This window comes from Myotis brandtii, unplaced genomic scaffold, assembly GCF_000412655.1.
Source record: "Myotis brandtii unplaced genomic scaffold, ASM41265v1 scaffold32, whole genome shotgun sequence".
NCBI lineage: Eukaryota > Metazoa > Chordata > Mammalia > Chiroptera > Vespertilionidae > Myotis > Myotis brandtii.
In genome coordinates this window covers 6530154-6544464 of record NW_005362269.1, presented here as the reverse complement: position 1 = coordinate 6544464, position 14311 = coordinate 6530154, and the positions used below count along the sequence as shown (strand labels likewise).

General features: G+C 48.6%; 1 protein-coding gene across 1 annotated transcript in view; it reads left to right on the top strand.

The window, feature by feature from the left end:
- Window positions 1–14311, top strand: part of ADAM19 (ADAM metallopeptidase domain 19) — a 77250-nt gene that overhangs the window by 34394 nt on the left and 28545 nt on the right. The window contains exons 4-6 of the mRNA XM_014543158.1: window positions 2291–2367; window positions 11866–12058; window positions 12670–12735. Of these exons, the coding sequence (XP_014398644.1) occupies window positions 2291–2367; window positions 11866–12058; window positions 12670–12735 (336 nt within the window). The remainder of the gene's footprint in view (window positions 1–2290; window positions 2368–11865; window positions 12059–12669; window positions 12736–14311) is intronic.

Below are 14311 nucleotides of genomic sequence, written 5' to 3'. Positions count from 1 at the left end.
TGGAGTGGAGTAGTGGGAGATAGGTGGAGAAGCCATGTGGCAGGCTGGCATTTGAGAGTAGCTGGGCCCCTGGCTGGAAGGAGGGTCATGCCCACCTTTCTCTTTCACCGGTGCTGCAGGATGTTCCTGGTACAGTGGCTTTCCTTTGTGCGCCGCTCGGGATCTGACTTGTTTCAAATCCTTGACTGCCTCCTCCTGACTGCCTGGGCATGAATGGGGGAGGAGCCACCCTACGGGTAGCAGATTGTGTCTGAGCAGGTGAAAGAGCACCGGACTGAGATTGACCCTGAGTGGAGTGCCAGCCTGGCCCGCCCACTGTGACCTGGCTGCATGGCTCAGCTGGGCAGGGCATAGAATTGGCACAGCACAGGCCAAAGATGCAGCCCGTTGGGGGCTTGCCGCTCCCTCGAGGCCACATTCTGCCTTTGACAAAGGATCACTAATGTTTATTGCCGGCTGCCCTGGGCCAGTAACCTTGCATTCACCCCTGGAGTTAGCACTTGAGGTCAGACAGAGGCTGTGCAATTGTTCACATAGCTGCTCGGTATGGAGCTTGCATTTAAACCTGGCCTGAATGCTCAAGTTTAATTATTAGGCTATTAATTAAATAGCCCTGGGCAGGAGATGGAGCCAGAGAAGATAGAGAATGGGTCAAATGGGTCGCTGTCACCTATGTCACATGTTCCTTGCTGGGTACCAAGGAACATCCTGCTGGTGGATTGCTGGGACTGCTCAGCCTCAGGGTGTTGTGGTGGGTGGGGGAGGAAGCTTCCAGCAGCTATATCCTTCCTAACACCTACCTAGGTCTGCCCTGGGGGTTACCTTCTCTCTCTTCTGACCAGCTTCTCTCTCTCAACCGTTGGGGAAGGAGCTTGTAGCGATGGCCCTTTGTTACCACCCCTCACTGTGCCCAGGACAGTCCCGGTTTGCACCCTCTGTCTGGTTTGCACCCTCTGTAGCCCTCTCAGCAGTGTCCTGGTTTGCCTCTTAAATGCTCTGGTTGCCCTACTTATAAACCCCTCTGCTGGCATCGCCAACCTTTATTTCGAGCCACTCTTCCTGGTTTGTAATTATATCTCTGTGTGGCTTTTTCGTTAAGATTGGCTCTCACCAGACCGTGAGTCCCACTGAAGCTGGAGCTCTGTTTGTTCATTGTTGTGTCTCTGGGGCCTCACCCGGGGCCTGGCACACAGCAGTGCTCCACAGCTGTTTATAGTCACGGAGGAATCCAGCTGGGTTGGGAGGCCACATGGCCCTGAGACACACTGACTAGAGAGCAGCATCGGGCCTCTGGCGTCCACGGATGTAGGTGCCAAGTTCAGGCACGCAGGGATTCAGGGAGGCACAGAAAAGCTGGGGTCTCTCCATTTCCAGGGGCTGCTGTAACAAAGCACCATGGACTTGGAGGTTAAAACAACAGAAATGGATTCCCTCATAGTTCTGGAGGCTAGAAGTCCAAAATCTAGGTGTCGGCTGGGCCACGCTCCCTCTGTAGTCTAGGGAAGAATGCTTCCTGGCCTCTTTCTAGCTTCTGCTGGCCCCTGGACATCCTTGATGCTTCTTGGCCTGTAGCTTCATCACTCTAATCCCTGCCTCTTCTTAAAAGCACACCAGTCTAGTATCACTTCATCGTAACTTAATTACATCTGCAAAGTTCCTCTTTCAAATATGACCACATTCTGAGGTTCTGGGTAGACATGAATTTTGGGGGGACACTCTTCAACCCTATAGAGCAGGGGTGGGGAACCGTTTTTCTGCCAAGGGCCATTTGGACATTTATAACATCATTCGTGGGCCATACAAAATTATCAACTTAAAAGTTAGCCTGCTATATTTGGTCAAACATTTCATTAACTTACCCCTAATGACTTGGCAGGGCCAGACCAAATGATTTCACGGACCTTATACGGCCTGAGGGCTGGACGTTCCCCACCCCTGCTACAGGGGGTCACAGGTGCCTCTAGTGGGGAGGCAGGCTCTTCAGAAGCCAGTGTTCCGGTGGCCAATATCATGGAAAGAACTCTGCACTGGCTCTGAAATCCTGGTCCTGCACTAGCAGAGGGACCTGCAGCAAACCTCTGTGCTCCTCTGAGCCTCAGCTTCTTTGTCTGTTCACTGGGGACAATGACATCTGCCCCATCCCACCTCCCAGGACTATGATGAGGATCAAGTAAAGTGGAGGCTTGGAAAGCTGTCCGCAGGTTGTCAGGTTAGGCTACAAATATGATCCTCCGTGACCTTCACGGGACGTTAACATTGCTGGGCCTGACCTCCCCTTTCTCCTGGCTAGGATCACTGCTTTTACCACGGGACGGTGAGGAAGGCGGAAGAATCCAGTGTCACGCTCAGCACCTGCCGAGGAATGAGGTAAGAGGCCCTGACAGTGCTGAGGGACACCTGGCTCTCTCCCAGGAGGGGGATTCTCAGGACAGCAGGGCTGGCCTTGGGCAGGGTCCTTGAGAAGCCATCCATTGGGTGTGCATGCAAGCCAGTTGTGAGAAGGGCCGAGCTTGGGAATGAACTTGAGGCTCTTGAGTTTCAGTGATACTCAGGTATGATGAAGCATCGGAGCAGGAAAGGGACGACTGCCCCTGAAGAGACAGTTGGCTGTACTCAAGATCCCAAGAGGGGCTTGCTGTGCATGCATGTGTGAGTGCATGCGTGCGTGTATGCATGTATGGGGGGGGCATACCGAAAGCACAGGGGTCAGTCAGGAGGCAGCGGGAGAAAGGGAGATGTGGCAAGAGTCTTTATTGCGGCTTCTGCAGGAAGGAACAGGCAAGGCTTGGGATTAGTTTCAATAATTTCCGTGGGATCTGGGGCTCAGGGGCTGTCCCTAGTTGTCTGGAACCTGGCCTGGGGTGAACAGGGCAGGGGGATAGTGGCCCGGAGGATGAAAGCCACATTTGAAATGCATGCTCACTGGCGAGTTTACTGTCTCAAGGAATTGGCTAACCCCGGGAGCAGATGTCAAAGCATCAGAATGTAGAATATAAATGATGGGGTCCACACACTTGAAACTGAGTTGGAGCATTTATTCCCACTTCCGCTTTGCTCTTCTCTGGTAGAGTACTTATAGGTGACAAAAATATGAAATAGGCAATAGTGAAAAGAGAGGACGGGAAGAGAAAGGAGAAGCAAGGGTAATGTTCAAGACAGAAAGTTAACTGAAAAGTTCCGCCTAGCAGGCACGTGGGAGAGAGAGTGACTCTTCATTCTCTGGGTCAGGGTACCTGGGTGTGAGCAAGTGGCCCTTTACCTGCTGGGCGACCTTGGGTCTCGATGTCTCGATGGTCTGTCTCATTTGTAAAATGTGGATAAAGGGACTATATTCCTAGTGTCATCCTCATTAGATGGGTTAATAGATACCTAATGTGTACAACTGGCTGTCACATAGGAGCACCCCGTCACCTCCTCGATCCTTGCCTCCTGGGTGTGGCTTGCAGAGGGCCAGTGTCACCTGGGAGCGGGTTCAGTATGCAGTGTCTCTGGTTCCACCCAGACCTACTGGGTTATAATCTGCATTTTACCAAGATCCCCCAGTGTGCCCAGTACAGTTTGTCCCTGAGAATGTAGGCTCCTTGACAGTATAAATTCTACCTCCAATATCTGTTTCTCCAGCCTACCTGAGTGCTTTGCATATAGTAGGACCTGTACATGTATACTGAAGTAGTAAATACCACTTGTTTAGACTCTTCCCATACTCCCTTTCTTTTGGAAAAGAGATGATCTGAAAATCACCTGTTTTTTTGTTTTAATATATATATTTTTATTGATTTCAGAGAGAAAGGGAGAGGGAAGAGAGAAATATCAGTGATTAGAGAGAATCATTGATTGGCTGCCTCATGTACACCCCCTACTAGGGATTGACCAGGAATCGAACAGTGATCTCCTGGTTCACAGATTAATGCACAACCACTGAGCTACACCAGTCAGGCTAATTTCCTGGGTTTTAATGTGATACCTATACCTAATGTGTTGATACACTGTCTCTATGGAAAAAAAAAAAGAAAAAGCCCTGATGTGTATCATCTGCCAATATGCTGGTAAAGCTATTCCCACCATGAGCAATTTAAAGTAGACAGCATGACGATACTGCAGGCAGAATTGGGAAGATATGCACATGACTGCCTCTTACGATCCAGTAGGTTTTTCCACTGTGTACCCTTCTTCTCTGTCAACTGATTCATTCAATAATTGTTTCTTTTATTCAGCATATTAATAGTGCTTGCTCTCTGCCCATGCCCTACACAGATGGTGGAAAGACAGGCATTGAAAAGTACTTTTCTCAGTTTTCTCTTCTGTAAAATGGGCATCAATGACTGGCATGGTAGAGAATGAGATGTGCTATGTTAACTGTACAGGCATATGCAATTATTGTCGTCTTACACCATTTTATGACAGTGAAACTGCTCAGATTTACCTAGGCCCGCATGCAAATGCAAGGCTGCAGATCCCACGTGTTTGTTTATAAATTGGACCATGTCTGCTCTGTAGGGCTTCGTGGTGAGTCAGCCAGTGGGAATTAGGCAGGAAACAAGCTTTGGCTGGGCCATAACAGTGGCCTCCAGTCCCCCTACTCAAGTGTCTTGGTTGAGCCAAGCCAACTGGCCTCCCGGTGGTGTTTACAGGCCCAGCCAAGGCCACCTGCAGTCCGCAAATAAACAACCGTCTTTCCCAAGAAGCAGGAAAGGGAGCATGCAGGTGTGACTTGCATCTCTCCGCCTCTTCCTCTGTCCCCTTGGTCTGGAGCGGTGGGAAGTTGCTTGGCCTCTTGTAAATCATTCCGGCAGCCGAGCTGACAGGGGGAAACCGGGTGAGTCGCCCATGTGTTTCTGTTTTGCATGCTTCCCTCTGGTGGGGTCCACCCACCTTCCTTTCCCAGCCGTCTCACTGCACACCTTAAGCAACCAAGGGTGACTGTGGACTCGACTGATTTAAGAGCTGGAGACTCGTGCCAGATGGCTCCATTCGGACTCGGGAAGGAGCAGCTGCGGCAGCTGCAGCCTTCAGACCCGTGTAACACTCAAGTCCCCCACCCCCACCCTGGCTCATAAAGCGATGTCGCAATGGAAAAATCTTTTAGCAATTGAGCTTGTCCTGGAAACATGCTCCTGTGATTGGAGAAAGTAGGTAGGACTTATACCAAGTGGATTCTTCAGATACAGAGGAATTCAGCTGAGTTTCTAGATGGTTGCTAGACCCCCCTCTTCCCTCCAACCAGTTCTTTGAGCTACTTCAATTGAAGAAGTAATACATGACCATAGTAAAAAAAAAATTCAGATAGTACAAGAGTGTACAATGAAAGGTAGGTCTCTTACCCCAAATTTACAGAATCTTCCCTTGTAAGAGGTGGGCATGGTTATCAGTGTCCTGTGTGTCCTGTTAGAAATATTCCTTGCAGTACAAGAGTGTACAATGAAAGGTAGGTCTCTTACCCCGAATTTACAGAATCTTCCCTTCTAAGAGGTGGGCATGGTTATCAGTGTCCTGTTAGAAATATTCCTTGCCAAAAAAGAACATAGATATGTAATGAAGTGCTTTTGTCATCTTATTTGGGCCACTGACCCCTTTGAGAATTGAGTGGAAGCTATGGATACTTATAAACTACACCCCTAAAAAGATGTGCTACAGCATTTTGTTACGAATGGGTGTCCATACCCATCAAGTCTGTCTCCAACTAAGAGCTCATCCTCTAAATGTCCACAGGATGCTTGGCAAACTAACACAGAGTAGAAATGTAAGGAGCGATGATTATTTGTGAAGAAGTCTAGGCAGCATGGGGTGGAAATGTTCTTGATTGAACCTGTGGGATGTGGGAGGCACTGCGTGTGTGTGAGTGTGTGTGTCCCTAGCTCACTGTCTGTCAGGAGGAGAGATATTGATTCCAGTAAAAATATTTTTAAAAATCTGATTGGTCAACTTATTTTTAAAGAAACTGCTTATTAAGAATTGTCATTACATAATTAATTAGTGTGTCAAACATTCAAATAATGCAGAAGTGTAAAACGAAAAAAGTGGAAGTTCTTTTGTCCACCCTTTCAACCAATCCCATTCCCCATCTGTAATCACTGTTGGGTGTATATATAATTGAAATATATAATTGTGTGTATATCATATGTATGTTATACATATATATTATTTTTTAATCCAAATGAGATTACCCCATACTTACCATTCTGTAATTTTTTTCCATTTAACAAAAAATTGTATTTAAAATAAGTAGAAATCACAAAGTTTACATAGTAAATTCTGTAGAATTAATAGATGACCTCAAATGTTCCATACTTATCTATCCACATCTTGTCCTCATGAGTTCTACTCTATAGTCAAACAATTTCCTTAAACTGATTTGATTTCTTTTTCTTTTTTAAAATTGAATTCATTGGGGTGACATTAGTTAATAAAATTATATAGATTTCAGGTGTACAATTCTATAATAATTATCTGTATATTGCATTGTGTTCCCCACCCCAAGTCAAGTCTCTTTCCATCATGTAATTTTGTTTCAATCTAACATTATGTCTTAGGCATACATAGATCTATCTCATTCTTTTAATGGCTGCATAGTTTCTTATGTACTAATTTCTGGTATAGTTTCTTATGTACTAAAGTCTGTCAAAAACACACAGTAGGTCATCTGGAGTGATCTATTTGATGCATTACTCTTATAGCAGACCCGTCCTCAAAACTCTAAGACCCACACTCACTGTGGTTGGACTCCGGTTCCGTGTGAGACTGAGGATGAACAGAAGCATATGCATGGGAAGGGTGCATGACAGCCTGGAAGGCACCTGAGTTTCTGATCTGGCTCCACACCTCCTTCCATGTGATCTCTGAGCTTTCCTCTCCCTATTTCATTTTCTCCTTAGCTTTGTCTTGGCGGGGCTGGTGCCTCCCTGTGGTCCTTACTCGGTTCTATAGATGGTGCCCAGGAGGCTGCTGAGTCCTGGGAGGGGGTTGGGGATGGTGTCTGGGCCCCGCCACAGGCAATGAGCCTGGTCAGGAAACCTGGGGTCTGCCCCCTGCCCCAACAGTAACTTACTACATGACATCGGGCAAGTTCCTTTTTCTCTGGGCTTTGGTTCCTCTCACCTGATAAAGGAGGGTAGACCAGACCACTTCCTTCAGCGTTGGAAGTTCTGCTCTGCAGAGAGAGTGGGCAGAATCTCAGGGAGGTGGCACCTGGCACAGAAGGAGGTGGCTCATAAGCAGACAGCCAGTCCACACCGGCCTGCCTCTGCCAAGGAGTGGCAAAGCCCGTTCTCCTTTGAATACCTGGCCTTCCTTATGCAGAATGGATGCTAAGTGCTACCTCTGAGTCAGGCGCAGAGTAAGCCCTCATAGGGAGTACCATTAAATTGTGACATGTGTAGACTGGAATCAGACAATTCCTGGTTCAAAACCTGACAGTTTGCTTCAATTCTCCAGCCTCAAATTTTCTCACCTGTAAAATGGGCACAATAGTGACATCACTGGGTGATGGGTGCAACCTCCTTGAGAGCGGGGACCTTTTTTCCCATCGTGCTGCATCCCCAGTGCCTGCAATAGTTCCTGACAATTGTAGGTTCTCCATACACATGCGTCGAACGGCTATCAAATAAAATGCTCTGTGCCCTCCCTGTGTAATATATGCTATTCTTTTTAATGTTATGTTGATTGTTAGTAAACATTGCCTATGCTGTCAATTATCATAGCAACCTTGGGAGATGGGCAGCGTTGTTGAGTGACTTACCACACAGTTAGGAGATAGCAGAGCCAGAGTTCGAATCCAGACGTGCCTCACCCCTGGCCATGCTCTTCACATGTGCCACCCCGGGGGGGAGGGGGGAGCACATCACCTGTCTGCCTTCTTTCCTCCCTTCTATGCCACCTTTGAAGCTCCTCCTAACTCCTTCTCACTTGGATGCAAATTGGGGTTAAGGGGAGGAAGGAAGGGTAACAGGGAGATTACCTCCTAGGGCCGCTGGGGATGTAGGGAGGCAGGGTGTGTCCCCCTGGGTTTAGCTCTGAATGGATAAGTTCCCAGGAAGCAGTCTTGCTTAGTTCCTTGAAGGATGCCAGTGGACCAGTCCTGCAGTCACTCAGGGGTCAAACCTCAATCGGCTGCTGTCAGCCTGCCCTGCCCTGCCAGGGTTCCTCTGTGCAATTTCCTTTGTATCAAGCGCTTAGCAATGAGGGATAGGATGGGGAGCAGAATGGAGAATAGCTTGTGAGGTCCCAGCCGCCGGGCCCCCTCCCATGCCCCTGGTGAAGCTCCGCCATGCTTATATTTAGCAAATTAGATCAACGGAGGCTGCTGGAAGGATAAACAATTGGTGAGTGTTCACAGGAGGGCAGCCAGCAGGACCTGAGGGTGGTGATGGGGGAGGGCTCCAGGAACTAGATTCTTAGAAATCCCCCGCTGTCAAAGCTGGGGTTGGCTGTGAGGTGCTGGGACTTGTGCCGGCCTCTCCCCCGACCCCGGGCAGTCTGGGAGGATTGCAACTGTGACATGGGGTGAGTCACCAGGGGCCACAACGTGGGGAGGGGAGAGCCACTGAGTCCTATTGTTGGGAGGATTTCCAGTGTCCTTCTGAGCCTGTGTTTCTCAGATTGTCATCTGCTCTCTCCCTGAAACAGAATTGCTAGGGGCTTTGTGAGAGCTGGGCCCCTGCTGCCCAGCCTGGGCTCCAGGCTGCAGTCCTGAGTGTGGCTGTGTAAGGAATTGCTGCGGGACTTGTTAAGTTCCAATACCCAGGCTTGTAGAATCCAAGATTCCTACATTTGTATTTATAATGCACTCCGTAGAATGTTCTAGTATAGAACTCTGCGAGCTCTGATCCTAGCAAACTCTGACCCATAGGTTTGGAACTCACTGCTGGAGACAGCGTAGAGGTTAAGGGCATGGTGTCCAGAATCTACCAGACCTAAATCTTTGGCCCCAATCTCATGAGAGCTTGTTACTTAATCTCTCTGGGGCTCAGTTTCCTCGTCTATAAAATGGGACCTCATAGTGTTGATGGGGAATGAAATAAGAAAGAAAGATGGTGTCTTACTTTAGATAGGCCGTCTGGGTAATGGCCCCTCAGAGGGGGTGCTGGTGCCCGACATTTGTAGCCATCTGTAACCTGGGGATACCTTTCTGACCCACTCTACAGTGCTACTGTGACAGAGGCAAGTGAGGTCATGGTTAAGGTCGTGGGACCTGGAGCCAGACTGCTTAGGTCCTTGCTACCTGTGTGAGTTTGGGTTGGTTATTTAACCTCGCCGAGTCTTAGTTTTCTCATCTGCACATGGGGATAATGTTTGTAAGGATCATGGAAGCTGGTGTGCTGAGTAAAATACTCAGCACAGTGCCCGGTCCTTAGCAAAGGCTCACTCATTTATAATCACCGTGATTATTAATATTCACCCTGCACTAAACTTTGGCATCGTTTCTGTCCACTTGGCCCAGAGGCCTATCCAAGTGATGCCCCATCAGCTCCTCTGGAACTTGCCCCAATCCCTACCTGGAACTTTCCATTCACTGGGTGTTATCTCCACAGCCCAACCTGACCTACACACTAGCATTAGCTGGCCTGTGGTCCAGCCCTCTGTGTTTGCAAAGTTCATAGCCATCGGGGGAAACTGAGGTGACGGGAAGGGCCTTGGTCAGCCAAGATGAGAGATAGTTTGGGAACAGGATGCCCGTAGCAGCTCTGCCCTGTGCCCTTTCCTGTCTGGGGGTTGGGAGCGGATGTGACCCTTGCTCTTTGCCCCATTCCCACCCCTAGCTGTCCAGGGAGCACCTTGGGTGTCCCACCAACGGGCAGCTGCAGGATAGCTCTGGGACTGCTGTGTCAGCCTGGGCGAGGCCGCCTGGAAGCCGCCAGGCTCCGGACCCGGAATGAGGTCAGGCAGGCATGGTTCCAGGAAGGGCTGCTGCTGATCAGTCTGGCTTGTCTCTCCTGAGAGCATCACAGGCTCTCCCCAAAGGGCAGAACCTGGGTGGGGGTCCTGAGGCACTCGGGTGGGGCTGGAAGCCAACACAGCTGAAGAGAGAGGTCCTTCGAACTTGGAGTGGCAAAGACTGATGTGGAAATCATTTAACTTGTGCATTTTCTGGATAGATGAGAGCCTAGGTTTTGGAGTACATGAAATGCTGTCGGGGCCCCTGGGCTCAGTGCTGGGTTTCTTCCTCCCCCGGAGTCCTGGGTGCATTCCCTTGTAGTCATGTCACTACATCAAGGATGGCAAATGGGCTTCTACTCATTCTTCCATTGATTATTTTAAGTTCTTTTAATCCTCACCCGATGATATGTTTTTATTGATTTTAGAGAGACAAGGGAGGGGGAGGGAGAGAGAGAAATATCAACTGGTTGCCTCCTGTACATACCCTGACTGGGGATGGAACCTAAAACCTGGGTATGTGCCTTGACCTGGAATCGAACCCGTGACCTTTTGGTGTATGGGACAATGCTCCAGCCACACTGGACAGGGCTACTCACCCTTCCACTGATTATTTGCAATAGTGATCCATAATAAGTCGTAGCACTCTTTCTCACCTCACTGATGCAGCCCTTCAAGCAGCTGCGTCCAATCCATCAGTGTTGGGTGATGAAACCTTGCTGTCTCTGTTATGTACCGTAGTGATTTACTCCCATGTCCAGACCCCAGGCTCCGTGAGGGCAGGCACTTCGTTTGTTTTGTTCGCTATGCCATCGTCAGCAACTAGCAGGATGCCTGGCCCATAGCAGGGGCTCGGGAAATATTTGTGGAATGAATGTCTGTCCTCCAGTGGGCTGCAAATTACTCGAGGACAGGGATCATGTCTAGATTACATCTAGTACAGAGTAAGGGCTCAGTGAGTAAATATAATGAACAAATATATCTTTATTCTGCGTTCAAAGCTAGTGTCTATAATCAAGAGAAAGAGTAGACACACATTCTTGGTTGTGGATGTCACTTTACCAAAGAGCTGCCTTGCTGACATGGGCAAGTTGGGGCTAGAAGGAATGCCATTGGTGATGCCTCCAACTCTGGTTTCCAAGGACAAAGATACTTGTCATTCCATTTAATCATCCCAAGAGTCCCCACGAGTTAGTAAATTACCATTTGCATTTGCACCTGGGAAAACTGAGGTTCAGAATTGTTTAAGAGAGTCTGTTGAAGAGCATTTGACAATTTCATGTTGGAGCTAAGACCAGGACGTGGGTCTCACCTCCAGGCCAGTGTTCTTCCTCTGGTCAGCATACCATCTTCTACTGAGTCCATAAAGTTTTGACCTCTGACTTACCATATGCCATATTTGGGTTTGGGAAGCTTTTTGGAATCCTGGTCCTACCACATTTGTAACTATTAACCGTGCCTGATCCAGCCTTTTTAGAACCTTTGAGCTTCTCTGTGATAAGCTTTTGTACCTGAAAGTGTGCACCACATTTACACACATGCACATTTCTCTGGAGAGGAAGTCTGAGCTTGCCTCAGCTTTTCGCCAAAGGGTGCATGACTCCATAATAAGGTTAAGAACCAATGGTTAGCCCTGGCCCTTGTGCATAGTGGCTAGAGCGTTGGCCCCTGCACTGAAGAGTCGCGGGCTCCGTTCCCAGTCAAGGGCATGTACCTGGGTTGCAGGTTTGATCGGCAGGGCACTGTGGGAGGCAACCAATCAATGTGTCTCTCTCACATCTATGTTTCTCTCTCTCTCTCTCCACCTCCCTCCCTTTCTTTCACTTTCTCTAAAAATCAATGGAAAAAATATCCTCAGGTGAGGATTAACAAACAAAAAGAACCAGTGATCACAACCAACTGTGCCATTTTGCATGTGGGGAAACTGAGTCCTGAGCAAGGGCCTCTTCCAGGGCCTCAGTCTTTAACCAGAGATTCTATTTATCCTATTGACAGAGGACTGATTGTGGTGAACAGTAACCTCAGCTACATCATCGAGCCCCTCCCCGACAGTGGGGGCCACCACCTTATTTACAGATCTGAACATCTCAAGCTGCCTCCCGGGAACTGTGGGTTCGAGCACTCTGGAAACACCAGCAGGGACTGGGGCTTTCAGTTTACAAACCAGATCAAGAAACGACCTCACCGGGTGAGTTCTCGGTGCGGGAGTCACCTCAGGATAGGCTTGTCCCCTCTGAGGGCCCTTACTTTGGATCCAGGGGTAATTCTGAAGTAAAGGGAGATGGCTAAAAGGAGTAAATAGCTTTTTCTTTCATTCTGAGTCATTGTTGGGTGTGGGTTACCCTTGTATTTGATAGAATAATGCTTTGGGGAAAACACTACTACATCTAAAATACTCTGAGGTGCTAATTTCAGAAACTTCACAATGTGAGGGGGAAAAACCTATACTTCCCATTTTTGAATAGCCTCTTAACCTGATGCCCAAAGTGTTTGTTTTCTTTTAGAGGTATGTGGTTTAAATGGATTGGGGGAACTTGATGTCAGCATGTCCCACACACAGTGTGTTGGCCTCTGACCTTCCTGGACTAGGCAGCTGGGACTAGAGGACAGGACCCAGTGTCCCAGAGCAACTACCGGCGGTACCCAACATGGCAGGCGGAGGGGGCACTGAGGGGGGTGGTGACCAAGGCTGGAGCTGGCCCGCGTGCCCACGTACAAAATTCAACTAGCACCACTGCTTTGAAATGAGGCCACGTCACCATTTCTACAGGCTCTGATCTGCTTGTCTCTCCTTCCCAGATAAAAAGGGAAGACTTGAACTACATGAAGTACGTGGAGCTCTACATCGTGGCTGATTCTGCGGAGGTAAGGGGGAGGCAGTGGCTTTCAGCAGAACTGCTCTTTTAATAGCTTCCATCCCACGCTCCCAACTGCTTTGGGGGAATGCTGAAGCACTCGTCTTTCTCCCGTTCGTCATAGGATTTTGACCTTAACGCTGCCCAAGGGCTCTTTTGGCTGTTTTAAACATGGTTGGAGGAGAAAAACAAGGAAAGTCTCTTCTAGCCTGATACATTCATCAGATTTAAAAAACCAGTGCAATTGCATTAGTGGGATTACCATTTCTTAGACTGGGTCTGAGGACTTCTAGGTTTTGGTGCTTATTCTTGAGGAGTCTGTGAATTCTCTATAGAAATTTAAACAATTTTTTTTGGCACAGATAATAGGTGTATTCTGAGTTATCGGACTTAATATAGTTTTCTTGCCCATGTATGGGTCCATTTTTATAATCAGGTTGGCACTAAATGAAAACCTGAAGCTGTGGTTCCCAAAATGTAGTCCCTGGACCAGTAGTATCGGTAGCACCGGAACTTGTGAAAAATGCCAATTCCTGGGCTGTACCCCAGAACTACTGAATCCTGAGCTGTGGGGCTGGGGTCCAGCAATCTAGGTTTTAACAAGCCCTCTGGGTGATTCCAATACACAGGCAAGTTGGAGAACTACTGATGCAAAGGACTAGCTGTTTGGCCTTTCCTTCCATATGCCTCAAACTAGACAGGTTCTCGCAGACCTTGACCTTTAAGATTTGATGAACACTCATCTCTCTCTTTCATTTCATTTATTCATCCGTGATGTCTCAATTCTCTCTTATGTGCCAAGCATAGTACTCACAGAACTTGGCCCCAAGAGATATAGACAGACCTGCCCCTGGAGTCACAGAGCTGACAATACCAACAGGGAACTGCATGCTGGTTCCAGGTGTGGTAACTGCTAGGATGTTCCGTTGCAGAGGATTAGAAATGCAGACAATGAGGGTTCCAACACGGTGGCTTTGGAAACTGGCAAAGCTTCTCCAAGGTGGTGAGGTTGAAGTTGACACCCTAAGAATGGGTTCAAGCCCCAGTGCCCCTATTTGCCTAAATTAGCCATATTTTACCTCCAGTTCTCACTTTATGTAGCGACTCGACCACATAGCTAAGCACATCTTCTGGGCATGGAAAGCATGAGCAGCTGAGCACTCACTGGGCTCTACGCTCGCTGCATGTTCGCCTGGGGTTCCCTGAGGCCGAGGCTTATCCAAGCTCCCGTCTGTCTCATACTCCGTCCAAGTGGTTTAGTTACCAGCTCCCCAGAGGGCCTCCTTCCAAGGTCGCTCTACCTGGTCCACAGTCCCAAAGCTCAGGTCCTGGAGGCAGTGCAGGGTAGTGGGAAGGACACTAGATTCCAGGCCGGACGACCTGCCTTTGTGGGTCAGTGGCAGGAGGAGGTGGCCTTGAGCTGTCCTAAAGGACAGGATGTTAACTGCGCAGAGAGGTGGAGGCGAAGGGCACTCCAGGCCCGGGGAACATCGTGTTCTGCTTTGAGAAGAGTTTTGCTTTTAAATTGCTCTTGGTATTGGTTTTTCACAGCCTCTTCTCCCCCTTTTGTTTTCCTTTCCAAAGAC